Genomic DNA, 20,876 nt, shown 5'->3' on the forward strand with positions numbered 1-20,876 from the left:
TTCAAATATCTAATTCAATTTGAAGGGTGTAGGGAGAGGAGAAAAGGAATGGGATGTGGGAGGGCAGTTGATTTGCTTCTATAAGAATCTTGATAGGCAACGCTAATTTTCCTCTATCATGAAATCCAACTTGAAAGGCTGGCAAGGCTCATAAACTGCTTGCGAGACTCCTTTCGGTGTTTCGTATAATTGTAACTTTTCTAGATAAAATAAGAGCAGGTGTGGGGTTACTTCACTTTGTAGAACCCAAAATGCCGGCTCTCCTCCTCCCAAATTTGCCGCGGATCTCATATGCGGGATTTAGACTCTATGACGTGGATTTCTCACTGTGCCTCCTCTCTGTGCCATCAGAAAACCTTACCTGAGCCTTGGACAGAGATGGCCAGCATATGTGTTTAGAATTTGCCGCAGAAAAGCCTTGACCTCTAGGACAGACAGACGCTCGCTGGGTACCAATCCGGTGAGTCGAGCCAGGCACCGCCCCTCTGCGAAGCCAATAGCTCGGGACGGAAGCAGTAGAGGCGGGGCCAGCCCTGCAGGCACCGTTGTGATTGGCACGCCGGCTCCCGCAGCCTGAGAGGTTGCCCCGAAGACTAGCCGGAGAACCCGGGGCGAGTGCGGATCTACAAAGTTTGTCAGCTCCGGGGCGCCGTAGTGGCTTTTACCCCAGCGGGGTGGGCTGGGCTGGGTGGCTGGAGCTCGGCTCAGTTTTGGACATCCTGATGGCCGCGGTGTTTCTAGTAACGCTGTATGAGTATTCGCCGCTTTTCTACATTGCGGTGGTCTTTACCTGCTTCATCGTGACCACTGGCCTGGTATTGGGATGGTAAGTGCCCCGTAGTTAGAAACAAGGAACACAGGGGCGGACCGCTGGGGCGTGGGGTCGCGGAGAGCAGCGGGCGGGGGGCAGGGGCGAGCATCGGAGGCGGGGCGGGGGTGCTGTGGGGCTGGGGCGCCTGTGGCTGTGGGGGAGCTGGTGTCGAGAACTCCTACTGGCTCCTGGAGGAAAACTAGGTGCGGGGCGCACCTGCATCGCTGCTGTGCATCACTGTGCCGTCCCTGTCGCTGCAGGCATCTGGGGGTGGTGCCGGATTGAGGTATTTTACCCAGCTTTGTGTCTAGCAGTTCGTGAGGGCCTCGTCTTGGTGTTGGAATAGAGTGCTTGTCCAGCAGGCTTCTGTCCCGGATTGGGGCCTACTGTGTGCCCAGAGTGAAGTCAGTCACCTGCGCTACAGTGCGCCGACGTGGACAGTAAACACAGTTGATTGTTGTTCTGACCAGAACTGAGCACTTGGCCTCAGATCTTTCAGCGTAACTCTGAACTCTGTTACCGTTTGAGAATTTAATGGTCTCTAGATAAATTCCACGCCATTTGGAGTAATATTTAGTCGAAAGAGTTACGAAGTCACAATTTTAGAGATAGAAAAGACCTTTGAGATAAGTTATATTAACGCGTGGGGACAGTTTACCCATTGGAGACAAGGAGAATAGACTGTTAGATAATCCCTGAGCCGTTCTTCTAGCTCAGAGATTCTAAAATTTCTCTCTTGAGGAGGTGCCATTGTATCATGTTTAGAGAAGCCTTATGAATACAGCTAGTTGAAACCATCTTTCTAATTCATCCACTGAGGAGAGAAACATGGGCTGGATTTTGAAGAATAAGTATTTTGAGAAACAAATGGAGTTAAATGTTTATGGTAGAGAATAGAATGCGTTTCAGAGATACAACATGAGCAGAGGGGCAGAGGAAATGTGTTATTGAATAGCTCAGCCTGTGTAAAATGAGTTTTAAAATAACCTGTGATCACATATATGGGATTACTGTACAGACAGGAAACAAGCCCCCTTCCCTTTTTTAACATTTATTTATTTTTGAGAGACAGAGTGCGAGTGGGGGAGGGACAGACAGCGAGGGAGACCCAGAATCTGAAGCAGGTTCCAGGCTCTGAGCTATCAGCACAGAGCCTGACATGGGGCTCGAACCCACAAACCGTGAGATCATGACCTGAGCCAAAGTCAGATGCTAAACAAAACAAACTGAGCCACCCAGGCACCCCGGAAACAAGCCCTTTTTAGTTTCTGAAACTATATGCCATCTTTCAAAACTAAGCACAGTTTTAACATTTCCATACTGTTTCCCACTCTGCCAGCAGTAGAGCACAAAATTCCTTGTTTGTGGGTAGGAGAAGACTAAGACGAGTCTTAACACAATGTGTTATTCTTGGTTCATCAAATTTTATTGCTATTTATTGTTCATTTCAAGAAAGTTTGTAATTGGATTTATAACTTGGTTGCCCAAGTGAGAAAAGCAGTCTTTACACAGGATTTCTTAATGACTATAGTGTTAGTATTATTCCCTTAAAGAAATGTAATTTTCTTCCATTAAATGTAATTTTCTTCCACTAGGTAACTAGTTGATCATTGCATTATATCCTTAAATTTTAATTTTCAGTAGGCCAACTAGTTAGATATCTTAGATATCTATCTATAGTATTGGGAAGAGAAAAATGAATGAGGGCCGTATGGATAATGACAGTGGCATCTGTGGGTAAAGGTAATCAGGAACCTCATGTTTATAGTGGTTAAGAAACAGACTTTGGAGTCAGACGGGCCTAGATTCAAATTCTGGCTCTGCCCAGTTTTAAGATTTGTTTTGAGAACTTAATGATTGCCTAACCACTCCACTGAGGTATGACTTTGGAAGGGTAGAAGGCCAGGTAATTGTAGAATTTTTGGAAGTCTGGGCTATGCATTGCTGAGGCCACAAGACCATGTAAGTGCCAGTCACTTTCATTCTGATTTGGACCTAACCAGTTATCTTGAGTCTTGGTTCCCTGTACCTTGGTTAGCTTTGCCCATGTAGATCAACTTTTTACTAGTGTTTATTTGCTAACCTAAGCCAAGGCAACAGGTTCATTGAGCAGAAACAAAGAAAACCATTTAGATATCACAAAAGCAGCTTTCCAATAGTACCCCAGACCGAAGGTAAACTCATTAAACCACTGTGCTTTTCACCCATGTTATTTCTTTTTAAAGTTTATTTATTTATTTTGAGAGAGACAGAGAGTACATCTGGGGGAGGGGCACAGAGAGAGGGGGAGAGAGAATCCCAAGCAGGCTCTGCACTGTCAGCACAGAGCCTGATGTGGGGCTTGAATCCACAAAGCCGTCAGGTCATGACCTGAGCCGAAACCAAGAGTCGGATGCTTAACCAACAGAGCCACCCAGGCGCCCTCCCCCATGTCATTTTTTTTAACCTCCCCGAATATAATCCCTGTTGGTCTTGTGTCTTCGCTGTAATGGCTGTTATCTCAATACTACTCTGATTTTCTTTCCCACTGCTTCTTTCTACTGTTTTCCTTGTCTGCTTGCACTGTGTGGGAGTGGAGAAAAAACAGGAACATCTGACTATTGGAATCCCAATAGCAATGGCCAAAAATCATGCCACTGAGAGTATGATATTTCTATTTAACTCGGTGGTGGTTTCTGTGAGCTCTAGTAGCTTATTAGGCTCTTGGTATTTGCCAGGCACTGTACAGAAAGGAGACCAAAATGCCATACCTCCTTTAACAGTTTCAAATAACGAGGGACCCTGACGCTGCAGCTGCTCCCTGCTTCCTCTTGACTACAGGTCATGAAGCTTTTGTCCCTCAGCTTTGTTGCACCTCTTTATATTCTGTTATGTGAATCTGGGACAGAACCTCTAAACCACATTTCTTCTTTGCTGGCTGGCTGCCAAGCAGGCTTTGCCCGCAGGGGAGGGAGAATGGAAGGCTAGAGGACACCAGGCCTTGCTGCTTCCTGTGTGACTCTTTTTCTTGTCTGTCTCACCACAGAGATAGTGCCTCACTCTGCCATTAACAGTTGGTCCCAGTGTTTTCAGTTTATAGTTTTGCACTGTCTTAGAACCGCCTATCACACCCCTTCAAAGATACCAATACCTTTCCTGAGATCTGAGCCCCAGCTCCATGGGGGTCCTTCTCCAAACTTCTAAGCTGTAGTAACTCTCCTCTATTACTGTTCTAGGAGTGATAGCTTCTTCCTACTGGTACTACTTCTATGATAGTCACTGTCCCCTTTTTGCTTTTACAGTTCTTCAATATCTGGTTAACAATTCTTCATATTAAATTCTCTCTGTTAGGGGCGCCTGGGTGACCTAGTTGGCTAAGCATCCAACTCTTGATTTTGGGTCAGGTCATGATCTCACAGTTTGTGGGTTCGAGCTCCGCGTCGGGCTCCACGCTGACAGTGCAGAGCCTGCTTGAGATTCTCTCTCTCTCTCTCTCTCAAAATAAATAAGTAAACTTAAAAAAAATTCTCCCTGTTAAAATAACTGGTGCGCTTTTGGTCTCCTGATTGGACTTACAAAAGATATTAATAAAGAAATTGTTACTAAGATTGGGATCCTGGGGGAGAACCTCTCAAAGATGGGCTTCAGAGATTGCTTTGGTCGTATCTTTAGCTCTTTGTCAATGGGATAAAAGGTCCTAGTAATGCATGGCATGTATTGGCATCACAGTTCATTAAATGACTATTTTTGGTTGATTGTGATAAAATGATTTCTGACGTTAAGTGCTTTGGGGACCCAGTGGCTAAAGTACTTTTTGACTACAAGGACTGAGGGATAGTTAGGTGGTTGTCTGAGACCACAGGAGCCCTTACAGAAAGAAAATGACAAGCTAAGATCTTAAAACACCCAGGTCAAGTCTTAGAGTCCAGAATCAGAGATTCTGTGGTTTTAAAGCACTTTATTTCATATAGCCCCAGAACTAAACATTGAACATAGTTTTAATTGCACTGGGAATAGAATTAGGGGTGGGGGGCGGGGAACAGAAGATCCCAAGCAGGCTCCATGCTGACAGCAGCAAGCCTGATGTAGGGCTCGATCTCACCAACCGTGAGATCATGACCTGAACCGAAGTCCGATGCTCAACCGACTGAGCCACCCAGGCACCCCTGAAATGCCATTTCTAACAGTTTTGTGTTTTCCTCTAGATGGTTCCAAGAAAATTCTTTCCAACGCAAGTATATTTGGCACCCTAAGCAAATACAAACTAAAGTCATAGCCTTTTCCTAAGGAGGAATGTGGCCTCATTTAGGACACTGAGTGGAAAAAAGTAGAGCCCTTAGACTTAGACTGGAGACATCTAAATTGACTTGGATAAAGCTGAGAATCTTGAAACCCCAGTCATTCTGACTCTCCCTTGTTGGAAGCAGCCTGCTTTCCATGTGTGAGAAAATTGGCCTTCCCTTGCTTGAAGGTCCTGTAATAACCTTGCATAGGGTAATTGCTTTGCAAAGGATGTCTTTACTCAGACCTATCTCTGTAACCTATTGCTATGAGGCCTAGATCTCTTCATGCTCCAAAGGACAGGGACAAAATATAACCTGGTTGGAAAGAGCCTAGCCTCGAAAAGAATTGCAAAATTTTACTAATTTGTATCATTGGGAAGGAGGAGTATGTGTGAGAACAGATTGTAAATAGGTTAGGCCAGGGAGGAGAAACTGTAACACTAAATCAGATAAAATTTATTGATCTGGCTTTGTTCTCAAGAAATTCTGAATCTAAAGTATTAACTCAGATTTGGTTGACTAAAATTTGGACTCAGTGGTGGCCTATATATAATAAGGTTAAGATGGATAAAACTTTCCTGTCATAATGAGGAAAGAATCTGAAGGCTTAGGAAAATAGGAATATTGGACTGGATTTAATATGTGCAACTTGCACACCCACCCACCTATTGTATCCTTCAAGAGTGCACAGAAGATAGACTTTTCATGAAAGCACTGAGAAATAAATTTCCAAGAGGAGACTTGTATCCTTGAAAATTTCTGTTCTTTGTAGTCTGTTTATGATAGTGGGAGCTCCTGATGTGAGGTCCAGGAGCACCTCACAGGAGTCAGGGTTGACTTGTGTTCCATAATGGGCAATGGAGGACAAAGTGGAGATTGTTTTGGCCCACAAGGATCTTTGGCAGTGACTAATGGCTTACAGTGCCTCTAGGAATAAAATAGATGGGTAGCCTACTAAATGCTACATGAACTACATAGGAAAAACTTCATGTCTGGAGCAGGAAACCTGACTTGGGTCACAACAGTGGAGAGTTACCACCTTTCACCCAGTTTATAGATATAAGCCAGTCCATAGACCTGGAGCCTCTAATTAAAGGGGAGATCAGGTCCCCTTGAGGAAGGACCCCATATCCTTCAGTGCTTCCACAAGGACATAACTGTAAATCATCTGCCAGATCTTCCTTAGAGGTTGTTCTTTCTCAACTGCAAACATGCTCTTCTGTACTCTGTTTGGTGATACTGGGGCTGGGACTTTGCAAACCGCATTTCTGTTGTGCTAGTTTGCCCCCGATTAGGGTCTGCCAATAGGTGATGCTAGAAAGAAACTGGAAGGCTAGAAGAGGAAGAAAGGACTTCCTCTTAACAGTTTGCTTCCTTTTCCTGGTCTGTGTTCCTGCAGCACTCGCCTTTATCCTGGCGGTGGCAGCTGGCCTGAGAACCAGCAGTTTATTTACAATTTACAGTTTTTCCTCGTACCTAGAACTAGCCTTATCGTACACCTCCAGAGATAACAGTACCGGCTGGCCAGCACTCCCACCACCAGTCTGCATGCCACCTCTGGGGGGTCCCTTATCCAAGTTTCTAAACGGCATTAATCCCCACTCTTCCCTTTGTTTCCCCAGTCTGAGGAGGGCAAACTGCTTCTTGCTAGGATACCTCAGTGTATCCTAGTGTTTCAGTCTTCAGTACTTGATGAACAGTTCTTTATATTAGTATTAAATTCTTTATGTTTAAATAGCAGATGTGGCTTCCAGTTCCTGCCAGCCCTGCCTGATACACTGACCTTGACCATTTCTCATCCCACTTGTCAAATGCAGTAGGTTGTGTGTGTGTGAGGAGGTTGGTGATGAGGCCCACATTCCTCCTTAGGAAAAGGCTATGACTTTAGTTCGTATTTGCTTAGGGTGCCAAATACACTTGCGTTGGAAAGAATTTTCTTGAAACCATCTAGAGGAAAACACAAAACTGTTAGAAATGGCATTTCAGGGGTGCCTGGGTGGCTCAGTCGGTTGAGCATCGGACTTCGGTTCAGGTCATGATCTCACGGTTGATGAGATCGAGCCCTACATCAGGTTTGCTGCTGTCAGCACGGAGCCTGCTTGGGATCTTCTGTCCCCCCCCCCCCCCACGCTCTCAAAAATAAATAAACAAGTAACAAAAAAAGTACTTAGAAATGGCATTTCAAACCTTCGTAGGGCCTTAAGATCACTTGTTCTAATCCTTCATTTTACAAATAAAGGCACAGAATTTCAGAGATTGTGTCACTTTCCCAAAGTCTTATCGTTAGCACAGTGGTTCCCTCAGAGACAAACATCCTCCCCCCACCAAGGGCTTCCCCATGAATGGTCTTTATATCCTGACCTAGTGTCGGCATCCAGCTAGCTGTGTGAGACCGTCTTTGGGAGACCACCGGGAGAGAAGCCCTGCCCAGCCCAAGTTAACAACTGCCTGTTAGTTTTCTGATTGGCTTGAGAACTCAAGGCTGAATGGGTGATCAAAACTGTTTACAACCGAGCCTAAAATTTTAGCTTCAAAGTAAACTTTATTTACGAGGGGCTCCCTGAGACTCCAGACACAAAGAAAGGAGGTCCAGTCTACCAGTTCAGCCTCTGGTGAGAAGCTTTGGAAGTGTGTGTGGGGTAAGACATTAATTATATAGGCAGTATGAAAAATGTGGTCAGAATTGAAAGTCCACAGATCATTGCTGTGCTGGAAGTTTAAACAATATGAAGAAGTGCAACAAACAACTTAGAAATGGGAAAAACCAGAAGTATAGAAAAATCCAGGAGGAATAAGTATAAAAATGTAACAGTAAAGGAAAGAGAATGGAAAATTCTCCATACGGAAAAAAAGGGGACTAGGTTTATATAAAAGAAAGTAATGTTTAGAAACATTTATTTAGTTGGTATTCCATTACTAACAGTTGCCAAAATGACTTTGAGTGGAAAAAGATAAAGATGAAATTTGATTGGAAGGAAAATTGATCAGTTTTCTATTTTATTATTCCTTGTAATGTCATATCAGATACACGATCTGATACACAGGGCATCAGTGCCTTTATTCAAGTTTTGGACTACAAATGTGGAAAAGCCCAGATGTTAGGATGGTGGCCAAAGACACATCACTGGGTCTGTTTATCAGTATTTTACAGAACTGTTTGTCAGCAGCAATTATGGATTACTATTTGACCACTCTCCAATTTTTAACTTCACTCCAGGTCATCTCTGCATATCGGCTTTTGAGTAATGCGTTAAAGATAGAAATATTGGTCACATCAAACAGATTAAAACTATGAAAGTTATGGATTTTTGTGCAAAAATGAGCAAGTTCACACTGAGTCAAGTATGTGAAAAAGTTTACTAGGCTGAAAGTTCAACATGAGTCACCAGTGTGTCAGCTGCCCAAAAAACAGCTTTCGTGATCTTAGTCTACATTAAACATAATGTTTAGGACAAAAGGTGTGGTCAGTCTGTGACATCACTCTATTACACAGTGAAGTCTACCCTCTCTCCTCTCAAGCCTTGTTTCCCCCAAAGCATAAGGATATTGGGGGAACAGGACTGGTGAAGTGAAAATGGACACAGAGCCTTGCTTCAGCATTGGCTGCTCTAGCCATGGTTCACTAAGTCCTTTGGGAGGACAGGAAAACAAAAATGTCCGAGATCATAATTCAGAAACGTAGCAGTGTTCGGACATAATTCAGATAAGGCAGTAATGAAAAGCCAAAGAGCAAAAGCATTAACCTTAAAGAAAAGGTTAATAACTGTGTTAAAATTAAGAACTCTGTTCATCAAAAGAGACCTAGTATGAATGTGAAAAGGCAAGATGTAGAAAGGGCGAAGATATATGCAACAAAGGGCTCATATTCAGGACATATAAAGAGTTTCTATAAATAAGAAAAATCAGTCATCTGAGAAATAGAAATGAAAACCATAATGCAATGCCACCATACACCTACCAGGATGTTCGTAATGTTTTGGCAAGGATTTGGAGCAAGGGGAGCACTCATTCACTGCTGGTGAATATACATAAAACAATTGGTAGCATTATCCATTGAAGTTGAAGAAGCACAGATCTTATGACTGAGAAATACAATTCCCAGCATGTGTAGACCTACTAGAAATGCATCTAAGTGTATGTGGACCAAGCACCTTGTATGAAAATGTTCACTTAGGGGCACCCAGGTGGTTCAGTCGGTTAAGCGTCTGACTTCGGCCCAGGTCATGATCTCACGGTTCATGAGTTCGAGCCCCACATCAGGCTCTGTGCTGACAGCTCAGAGCTTGAAGCCTGCTTTGGATTCTGTGTCTCCCTCTTTCTCTGCCCCTCTCTAGCGCACGCTCTCATTCTCTCTCTGTCAAAAATAAATAAACTTAAAAAAAAAAAAAAGTTCAGTTAGGCATTATTCATAATGGCTGATATGTGAGGACAACTTAAATGTCCATTAAGAGTAGAATGAGTAAGCAAGTTATAGCACATTTACTATACAGAATACTATACAGCCGCAAAATGCACTAAGTATAGCTACAAGGATGAATCTTCAGGCATAATGTTGTAAAATAGTAAAAAAAAAGTATACACAGCACACTTCCACTTACATAACAATTCAAAAACAAGTATTCTAAATTAAAATAATGGAAGTCAAGATAGTGGAGAGGGAAGGGGTAGTGCTTGGGAGGGGACACAAGAAACTTTCTGAGGATATCGTTTGGGTTCTTTTTTTTTTTTTTTTTTTAAATGTCTGTTTATTTTGAGAGAGAGAGAGTGTGAGCATGCGTGGGGGAGGAGCAGAGAGAGAGGACAAAAGAGAATCCCAACAGGCTTCGCACTGTCAGTGCAGAGCCAGACATGCAGCTCTATCCCACAAACTGTGAGATCATGACCTGAGCTGAAATCAAGAGTCAGACACTCAACTGATTGAGTCACTCAGGTGCCCCTATTGTTTGGATTCTTAACCTAAATACCAATTGCTTTCTAATTCATTGAACTATGTTTTGTGTGTTTTTCTGTGTGTATGATATCCTTCATGGTAAAAAGGTTATGTAAGATAAAAAGGCCCAGGGTTTAGCATCATTCATAATACTGATTTTAAAAAATGTATATAAGTCAAGTCAAGGACTTTAGGGTATTAGAAAATGCAGACCCAAGATTAAGCATGAGGCAGAGAAATAAAAAATCAAGGGAGATGAATTTCTTTTAATAATAGGTGTGCTTTGGCAGCTCTTGATAGGATGCTGGGCCAAGCAGCCTTGGATAAGCATGTTTAAAAAGAAACACTTTACATCTCAAATTACTTGTTCCATTCTGAAGTATTTACAAAGCCACAGAACAGATACGGCATATCTTCCTCCAACATTGATTTTATGTAAAGATTTGGACAAATAATATTTTTATATTAAAACCAGATATATCATGGACTAAAAGGAGAGGAATTCCATGCTCACAATAGATTGCTTCCAGATTTTTCTCCAAATCCCTGCTTTTTGGGTTTCTGGACCCTAAACCTTTAAGATTTTTTAATTGAAATTTTTAGGTACAGCATGATAAAGTACCTGAAATATAATTCTTGAACCACAGTAGCACGGAACACAATGAGCTCTGCATTCTAGTTTTTACTGCTGGTAGTATGGGTATAAGGAGTAGTCAGGGAGTGTGGGTAAAGAAAAAAAAGGGGGGGGTAGGTGACGGGGGGATAAAAATGATGAAGGGGCCAGGGAATATAATGAGGAGTATAGAATGGTGTTTTCTTCCTTTGTTTTTCACTCCAAGGGATGAAAGAAAGAAGAGGAAGGTGTCATCTTATGGCTCTCATAAGAAGGTTATATCTCAGGTCCTAACATTTCACATTCCTGACTTAACCTCTAAAAGGCACTGGGCCAGGAGTGCCTGAGTGGCTTAGTTGGTTAAGTGTCCAACTCTGGATCTCAGCTAAAAGCACTGGGCCAATGTTGAGCAGTGGAGTGGACTCAGAGCCTATGGGGTAACTGATTCTGAGGTTCAAAAAGGAGAAATTGCTGGATTTGTTGTTTCTCTCTTGCTCTCCTGCCAACTCCGAAGTCTACTCCATCATCAACATTATCATTGCTTAGCATGCCAAACCCTGTTATAAACGTTTCCAGAAGGGAAGACGGTTACACCGAATTGAGTGATTGCTTAAGGACACATGGCTGTAAAGTGTCTTGTGTTTTATTTTAGGAGGAAAGCAGTTTTTCATTAAGTACAATGTTAGCTCTACATATTTATGGCTGCCCTTTATTGGGTTAAGTTCCTTTACATTCCTAGTTTGCTCACAGTTTTTATCAGGAATAGACTTTAGATTTTAGCAAGTGCTTTTCCTGCACGTTTTGAAATAATCATATGGTTTTTCTTGTTTAGTCTGTTAATGTGGTAAATTATATTAAATTTTGTATTAGCCTTTTAATATATTGTTGGATTTCATTTGTTAACATTTTGTTAGGAAGTTTTGCATCTGTGTTCCTGAATGATAACACATCTGTAGTTTTCTTGTTTGTCTCTGTCCCTTCTCTGCAGACTGCGTGAATTTATCCTTCACCTCACTGATGTTTGGGAGGGAGGGGTTGTCCAGCCTTTTTTTTTCCTCTCTGTGTTTCATATTGGATCCTTTCTGTTGTTATGTCTTCAAATATACTGATGTAATGTTCAGTTAGCTATTAAGCCTGTCCAATATATTTTTCATCTCAAATGTTGTATTTTTCCTCTTCAGAAATGGACTTAGGTCTTTGTAAGTATTTTCCATGTCTCCATATAATATTCTCAATCTTTACTTACTCTTTTGAAAATATGGAATATTGTTATAACAATCATTTTGATGTTCTTGTCTACTGATTCTAGTATTCATATCATTTCTGGGGTCTATTTCTTTTGATTAGTTTCCTCATTATGGGTCACATTTTCTTCTTTGCATCGCTGTTGATTTTTTATTGGATGCTAAACATTGTGAATTTTACTTTATAGGTGTTGGATGTTTTTGTATTCATATAAATATTCTTGAGTTATGTTTTGGGACACAATTAATTTACACAGTTTGATCTCTTAGAGGCTTGCTTTTCAGCTTTTTTAGGCAGGACCAGACAAGCCTTATCTAACTGTTCTATAAAATGAAATTCATCTGGAGTGTAACTTTATTCCATGTGTTACTTTTATTGGTTTTCCCTTGGCATTAGATTTATTCACGTGTTTTGAAACTTTGGTTTGCGACCTAAATTTTAGTAGAAGTTTTTCCCCCTCCCTTTGTCATCACCCTTGCTGTTTAACCATCTCACAATTGCCTTCAACCAGATTCCTAGATGCCCCCTAGTCAGGCACCAGGTCTTATAATGACATATTGATATTGATATTGGCCTAACTCAGCTTCTAGATTCAAGTTATGAACCTAGCTCTGGCTCTTGTCTTGAGTGGACAACCTATAAGGTCCTCTTACTGTGTGAAGGCTTACTTGCCACAGCCTGCTGCCAGACTCAGGACCCATCAAACCATGGCGTCAGCCTTACTCATTACCTTATATTTCTTTCCTTTTTCAGAGCCATAAAGATTTGTCCTTGAACCCAACTAAGTCTCTTTTTCCAACATTTTATTATTAAAATTTTCAAATATACAGAAAACTTGAAAAAATTACAAAATGAACATACATATGCCCATCACTTAGGTTCTACAATCAACACTTTGCTGTCAAGTCTTCATTACTTATTTGTAATCTTATTTCTCGATCACTTCAAAGTAAGTTGTTACTCTTCCCGTAAATACTGAAGTATTGCATATTATTAGCTAGAGCTCAATGTTTGTTGGTAGTTCCCTTTTTTTCTTTTGAGGTATATTTACACGCAATGAAATGTATAAATCTTCAGTGTTCTAAAACACATCATCTATACAACTCAAACCTCTATCAAGATATACAACATTGCCATCACCAGGGAAAGTTTCCTTATGCCCTTTCCTGGTTAGTCCATACACCCCCCCACCCCCCCACCCCCCCCCCCCGCTCCACCCCCACAAGCAACCACTGCCCTGTTTTTTTTATTTCTGCCATAGATTAGTTTTGCCTGCTCTAGAATTTTATACTGTGGAATCATATAACACGTACTCCTTTGTGTGAGGCTTCTTTTGCTCAGCATGTTGTTTTTGAGATTTATCCATGTGGCTGTAGCAATAATTTACTCCTTTTCATTGCTGAGTACTACCATTCCTTTGTTTAAACTCACCACAGTTTGTTTACTCATTTCAGTGGGGTCTCTTTGATTTCTCTGTTTATTTTTTTATCTATCACTGTTAAGTGTCTGGAGAGAAGAGAGAGCATCAAAGTATGTATTTAACTGTGCCATTTTAACTAAAGTCCTCCGGCTTATGTGTATTCATATATATATATATTTTTTAATTGAGTAAACTTAGCTGCCTTCTAGTTTTATGAGGGATTGAGTGTAGTCCCTTTCATTTTCCTTCTAATCCGTTTAATATTCATTATTGCATTTTTATATGAAATTTGAAAGTAGAAAATATGTTATATAAATGAAGTGCTGTATTTGGTATTTAAAGGTTCTCTTGTCCCATTAATTATATCAAATAGTCTGCATATTAAATATGAATTTGGGGCGCCTGGGTGGCGCAGTCGGTTAAGCGTCCGACTTCAGCCAGGTCACGATCTCGCGGTCCGTGAGTTTGAGCCCCGCGTCAGGCTCTGGGCTGATGGCTCAGAGCCTGGAGCCTGTTTCCGATTCTGTGTCTCCCTCTCTCTCTGCCCCTCCCCTGTTCATGCTCTGTCTCTCTCTGTCCCAAAAATAAATAAACATTGAAAAAAAAAATTTTTAAAATATGAATTTGTTTTTTGTGTTATATAAAAAGTTCAATAATTCTTATGTTTTTGCTGTTATATTTGGTACAATTATCTATAATGACTGTACTACTTTGTTATCAACAATAATGTTAACAATAGAACTCTTTGTCTTCAAGAGTATGTCGATTCAGCCAGCTGAACAATATATTGCAATTATGTATGGGACCTCTAATCCCTCAATTCTAGATTAATTCTGTGATATAATATAGATTGAATAACCTAATCTCTTTTGTGATGCTTGTGTTAAAAGGGATAACTAATAAAGCACAACATACTTCACATAGAACAAAGTTTCAACATTTGCTAGAATTATGTATTATTTTATTTTTATTTTTCTTCAGGTTTGGCTGGGATGTTCCAGTAATCCTGAGAAATTCAGAAGAGACCCAGTTCAACACAAGAGTTTTCAAAAAGCAAATGAGACAAGTCAAGAATCCTTTTGGCTTAGAGATCACTAATCCATCTTCAGCTTCAATTACAAGTTGGTGACTATTTTCCAGAGACTTTTTTTTCTTTCTGTGCCCCTTTCTCAGCACTTTTCTTTCTTTACAATTTTCTTTCTTTATTGCTTTCTCTTCTTTGGACTTAACAAGTATTTATTGAACATCTGTTTTGTTCTGGGAGCTATACTACATATTACGGATACAGAGACTAATTATTCACAAAACTTGCTCCTCGGGAACTTATCAACTAGCAAACCAGAGGCAAATATTTGTGTAAGAAGAATTAAGTATCACAGATGTTAATAAGAGAAGTCTGGCATTTTCATGGGTCTTGAGTGCAGTGAGAAATGTACGGATGGTGTAGTGTGAGCACAGTTAACGTAAGGTTGCTAACCTTCTGAAGAACAACTTTTTAATCTGAAATAATGGTATTTTGGGTATAAGTTATTTTGGTATAAAATGTTATTTTGAGAGATGGTAATAAGATGATAGTTGTTTGTTTCTGTGCTTTTTGGAAAAGTAAATTGTCTGCAAGACTATCTAGGAACCGCTGGAGTGAAAGATAGAGGGAAAGAAAAGAAAAAGAAAACAAAAGAAAAGAAGGGGGGTGGGAGGGAGGAAGGAAAGAGAGAGAGAAAGAAAGAGACAGGGAGGAAGGAAAGAGGAGAAAGACAGAGAGGGAGGGAAAGAGGGGAGGAAGGAAGGAAGAAATGGTTAAGTTTGCTGACGTGGGGAGGCAGGCATAAAGAAAAGCCTCATAAAGAATGTGCTGGGTCTCTGTCTTATTTTTCTTTTCTTTTCTTTTTTTCTTTCTTTTTTTTTTTTTTTTTTTTTTTGAGTAGACTCTTGAAAGGTAAGTAGGTGTTAATCTCATGGGGTTGGGAGAAATTCTAAGTAGAGAAGAAGCATGAACAAAGCACTGAGACAGAAACAGAGAAACAACAAGTAGTTTGTTATGGAGAAAACCTAGGGTGGGACAGGTAAGAGAGAAGAGTGGAGGAAGACTCAGGTTCTTTGCAGGGGCCCTCCATAGACAGATCCTATTACCAGGATAAAGAGTACGAGAGGAACAGCAGGTTTTGGAAGAAAGGTAATGAATTCAGTTTTGAACTTCTGGACTTTGAAGTGCTTTTGTAGCAGTTAAGTAGAGATGGGTGGGCAGTTCCAGGTACAGTTCCCATAACTCTACAAAGATTTCCAGGCTGAGACCCTATCACCTTTTACACTTGCTCACATTTCAGGTATGTTAAAAACAAACAACCCCAACCTCTCTCAGCTTTTTACCCTATTGGATCTACTGTCCCCTTTCTCTCTCTTCACAGCCAGCCTTCTCAAAAGCGAATTGCACTTGCCTTCTTCCCTTAGCCTGCTTCACTTTCCACAGATGTGATTTTTGCCTGTATTCCTCCATTGAAATGGCTTTCCCCAAGGTCACTGATGACCACTTCTGCTCCCTGACCCTGCCCTCCTGCCCCCGCAGTCAGAAAATCCAGTGGACGCTTTGTAGGCCTGAGTTAGCACTATCTCTGCAATTTCATGGAGTTGACCAGTCCTTCCTTCTTGATACCCTGCTCCCTTGGCTTCTGTGACCCTTCTGCATAGCCGTCTTCCTGTCTATAACTTCCAAAATCACTTGTCGAAAAGCAGCGTACTTAGGATTATCAACCTTAAGTAAATATTGATTTATAATGAAAAAGTACAAAGTTTCTTATTCTTCCTTAGCTATAAGTACTATACTATTAGCCTATGAATTGGAGAGAACTAAGGACCTCTTTTTTTTTTTTTTTTTAATCCTCTAATGGTGGATAAAGGGTTTGTTCTGACATTTTTCACTTGGGAAAACCATGTTTAAGATATGACACAGATAGATAAATAAATACATAAATTAAAAAAAGGGGTGCCTGGGTGGTTCAGTCAGTTAAGCGTCTGACTCTTGATTTTGCCTCAGGTAGTGATCTCACAGTCGTGAGATCAGCCCTATGTCAGGCTCCACACTGGGCATGAAGCCTGCTTAAGATTCTCTCCCTCTCCCTCTGCTCCTACCCCACTCACATGTGTGCTCTTTCTCTCTATCTCAAAAAAAAAAAAAAAAAAAAAGACAGAGAAAATTAACCTGTTTAGAAAATATGACTAATTAAAATGTACAGAACAGTTGTAGTTCAGGGGTGCCTGGGTGGCTCAGTTGGTTAAGCTCCCGACTCTTGGTTTTGGCTCGGGTCATGATCTCACGGTTTGTGGGCTCAAGCCCTGTGTTGGGCTCTGTGCTGACAGTGTGGAGCCTTCTTGGGACTCTGTTTCCCCCTCTCTGCCCCTCCCCTGCTCTCTCTCAAAATAAACAAACTCATAAAAATAAATAAATAAGAACAGTGGTAGTTCAAACAGTGGTAGTTTGGTGACCTCTGACCTCTGTGGCCAGGCACTTGGACCTGCTCCAGTGTCACATCTGGGCCTTGAGCAGGACTCCCGATATAAAAAGCTACCAGTACAGAGCCGTCCTTCCTGCCACACAGTTCCACAAGCCTGGAAACGCTGAAAAAGTAAGAACTGATTAATTGTAACCAAGCAAACACACTTGTGAGTTGGGAAGTGTGAGGAAATCCGTCAATTTTCCTTTCAGGCAGAAATAGTTCCCCTGTAAATGTTAGAAGCAAATGAAAAGATATCCAGTGAGTAGAAGACCTGTCAGCCACTAACCAACAATACCATTACCAAAGTACACAAAAAATTTTTTTGATGTGTGGGTTTATAGCTTGCTTCTTGACGTATTTTAATTTTTAAAATACCAGTGCCTATCATTGATTGTCTTTCTTCTATGGGGAAATAAGGAGAGGGATTTTGGTGGGAATTAAATTCGGTGCAATAGATTTCATTTGTTTAAACTGTAGAACAGTGGATATCATTAAAGATGTCTAACCAGGATATTAAAATAATATTCTGGGCAATATTTGTGACATTTTAAAAGGTTATTTCATCGGATGTGTAGATAGTTTAAAAATCCAGGTCCTTGGGGCACCTGGGTGGCTCAGTTGGTTGAGCATCCAACTTCGGCTCAGGTCATGATCTCAGGGTTCGTGGGCTCAAGCCCTGCATCGGGGTTTATGCTGACAGGGAGGAGACTGCTTTGGGTTCTCTGTCTCCCTCTCTCTCTGCCCCTCCCTGGCTTGTGCTCTCTCTCTCTGTCTCCAAAATAAATAAACATTAAAAAAAAAAAAAACAGGTCCTTTTTCACCACTGTCCCCAAAGTGCTGGGCATGTAGCGGAGGGAAGGGGACTATCTGGAGACCTGATTTACTTGAAAATGAATGAGAATCAGTTTTAATCTTAGTCATTTGGCTCTCTTTACTATGGGTGGGTTGCTGGGATTTCTTTTGTTGTTACGTGGTGATACTATGTTTGGATTTATGATGTTTCCATGTCCCCAGTGTAAAAGGTTTTATGGATATGTTGGTTGAGTTGAATTCATTTGGGCCAGAAATTCTCCTGTCCCTTTGTAACAGCTTCCTTATTTTGGCTTATTTACCCTGGTGACACTTAACAAAGGTGAAAGGGTAGACAAAATGACACACATTGCATTTTGGGAGGAATTTGTGAACCTCTATTCTCTCCAACGTAAAATTTTCATCTCCCAGTACTCCAGATTTATTACCCTCATGCATGATCACCTTGTACGTTAGTTCTTTCTCAGGGTTTCTCCTCAAGAAAGTTTGTGGCTTTTCTGCTGTATTGTTTCTCCTTTTTTTAATGGCTCAACTCATTGACCATAGTCCTTGTTTTTTGCAGTTTTTTGCAAGGCTGTCTCTTATGCTGGGCTTTATTTGGCTGTTACAGCTAGGCAGGTTAGGGCAGGCTGAGAGAAATCACCCCCCTTTCGGTTAGTTTAGATTCTGAATTTTCTGCTTTAAGGCCGTGTTCCAAGTCTGCTATTGCTGTTGATCTGACATGGCATTGTGTTTGCACTGAATTTTAGAAGACTAAGAAAATGTAAGAATGAGACTGTCTGCAGAACAAGTGGGAAAAACTAAAGGGAGAACAGCTTTGCCCCGGGGGGATTTGAACTGACATCAGTTAGTGTAAATCAAAACATTATCTTCTCAGTCTGTGTCCTAGACAAGTTTAGGAAAGATTGTGGAGAGTAGAATTTATAGATTCTATTCTTCTTTCTCACAGACTTATAATATTAATTTCAGAGACATACTCTGTTGAAGTCTGCTTAGTATCCAGTTGTCACTGGTCTCTGACACTCTCCCCATTTTAGTCAAGTCTTTTATGCAGCTCTGAATCTCTGGAACTCCAATTCTTTTTACACAGCAAATAAACTGGGTAGTTTTACATGTTTTAGAACTTATCCTCCCGTGGTTCTTTGTTAGTGTAAGCACACACATGGGTATGGATGTCCCCTCCTGTGACATAAACAGTACTATGCTATAAACTTTCCTCCACCTTGCTTTTTTCGCTTAACAATATATTCTGAAGATCATTCCACAGTAGAATATACAGATATTTTGCTATGCTTCAATTCTTTTTTCTTTTTTTTTTTTTTTTTAATTTTTTTTTTTCAACGTTTATTTATTTTTGGGACAGAGAGAGACAGAGCATGAACGGGGGAGGGGCAAAGAGAGAGGGAGACACAGAATCGGAAGCAGGCTCCAGGCTCTGGGCCATCATCAGCCCAGAGCCCGACGCGGGGCTCGAACTCACGGACCGCGAGATCGTGACCTGGCCGAAGTCGGACGCTTAAACGACTGCGCCACCCAGGCGCCCCTGCTTCAATTCTTTTTTAAGAGCTGCAAAGTACTTCATTATAGAGCATTCTATATTTTATTCATTTAATCCCCTATCAATGGACATTTGGGTGGATTCCTGCATTTTGATACAACTGATGCTCCGTACATACAATTTTTCACATTTTTGCCAAGAATGTTAAATCATTTTCTGGGTTCCTTTTTTCTCTTTTTTAATTTTCTTTTATATGCCTTTTCTATTTTTTCCTTCCTTATCTACTTCATCTTTTTTTTCCTTACCTTATGTGGTTCTGTGGTAACATAAAGAAAAGGATGTATGATTTTTAATATATATATTAACTTCAAACATGTACATTTTATGTAAAATAGTATAAATGGTATATACTGATATGTTTTATTATAATATGTAAATTAATATGATGTATATTAAATTTAACATATAAATATATATTTAAGTGTGTATTGTGGAGTGGTTTTTTTTCAGCTATTTAATAGCTAATTGAAAAATAATAGCTAATTAAATTTCCCATTTTTTTTTAAGTTTATTTATTTATTTTGAAAGAGAGAAAGAGAGAATCCCAAGCAGGCTCCAACACTCAGTGCAGAGCCCAACATGGGGCTCAGTCTCACAACCATGAGGTCATGACCTGAGCCAAAATCAAGAGTCTGACACTTAACTGACTGAGCCACCCAGGCACCGCAAAATTTCCCATTCTTGAATTAATACCCGATGATTAGAATCATATAAAACTTTGAAATCAAATTCTGTTCCAATTACCTATGCAACGTTCCTGCCAATTAAAATTTTTGCCTAACTGTGATTAGAAATGATACTATGTCATTGCTAGTATGCATACCCCCAATCTGAAACTCTATGTACATACTACTGATTACTGAGCAGAAAAGTGAAAAACTCAATATTTGGCATCCTGTAGAGCATCTTCTTATGTTTGTGTATATCCTTCCAACACATACTCTTGATCACCTTTTAAAAAACACATAATGGGGCACCTGGGTGGCTCAGTTGGTTGAGAGTCCGACTTAGGCTCAGGTCATGATCTCATGGTTCATGAGTTCAAGCCCCACATCGGGCTCACTGCTGTCAGCCTGTCAGTGCAGACAGAGCCTGCTTTGAATCCTCTGTACCCTCTCTCTGCCCCTCCCCAGCTTGTGCTCTCCCCAAAATAAATAAATATTAAAAATAAATAAATAAAAAAGTATCTAAAAAAATTACACAACGTATCAATCAGAATTCCTATTAGCATATGTGCTGCCGAAGTGAGCACAAGAATTCCTATTAGCAAGCAACAGAAATGACCTCAATAAAAGGATACTGGGTCGCTGACAGAATTGCCAGTAGGTTTGGAGAGCCAGAATCAGAGACCAAGGCTATTCAGCCAAGAACAGTGCTCCAAACCATGTACTTAAAAAAAAAAAAAAAAAAAAAAAATTTAATGTTTATTTATTTTTGAGAGAGAGAGAGACAGAGAGAGAGAGAGAGAGAGAGAGAAAATGCGAGTGGGGGAGGGGCAGAGAGAGAGAGGGAGACACAGAATCCGAAGCAGGCTCCAGGCTCTGAGCTGTCAGTACAGAGCCAACATGGGGCTCAAACTCACGAACCGCGAGATCGTGACCTGAAACGAAGTCGGACGCTTACCCGACTGAGCCACCCAGGTGCCCTTCGAACCGTGTACTTTTGATCTAGTAAGTCCAGTGCCACCGAGCACCAGATACCGCACTTTCCACTAACAGCTGTAGAAGACACTAGAT

The 20,876-nt window shown here is 40.9% G+C and overlaps 1 protein-coding gene across 1 annotated transcript in view; it reads left to right on the forward strand.

The window, feature by feature from the left end:
- Positions 1-636: 636 nt before the first annotated feature.
- The window catches only part of CGRRF1 (cell growth regulator with ring finger domain 1), a 29,505-nt gene continuing 9,265 nt past the window's right edge, over positions 637-20,876 (forward strand). Inside the window, exons 1-2 of the mRNA XM_030319143.1 lie at positions 637-826; positions 14,263-14,402. Of these exons, the coding sequence (XP_030175003.1) occupies positions 723-826; positions 14,263-14,402 (244 nt within the window). The 5' untranslated portion in view covers positions 637-722. The remainder of the gene's footprint in view (positions 827-14,262; positions 14,403-20,876) is intronic.

The sequence above is a fragment of the Lynx canadensis genome, chromosome B3, assembly GCF_007474595.2.
Source record: "Lynx canadensis isolate LIC74 chromosome B3, mLynCan4.pri.v2, whole genome shotgun sequence".
Classification (NCBI taxonomy): Eukaryota; Metazoa; Chordata; class Mammalia; order Carnivora; family Felidae; genus Lynx; species Lynx canadensis.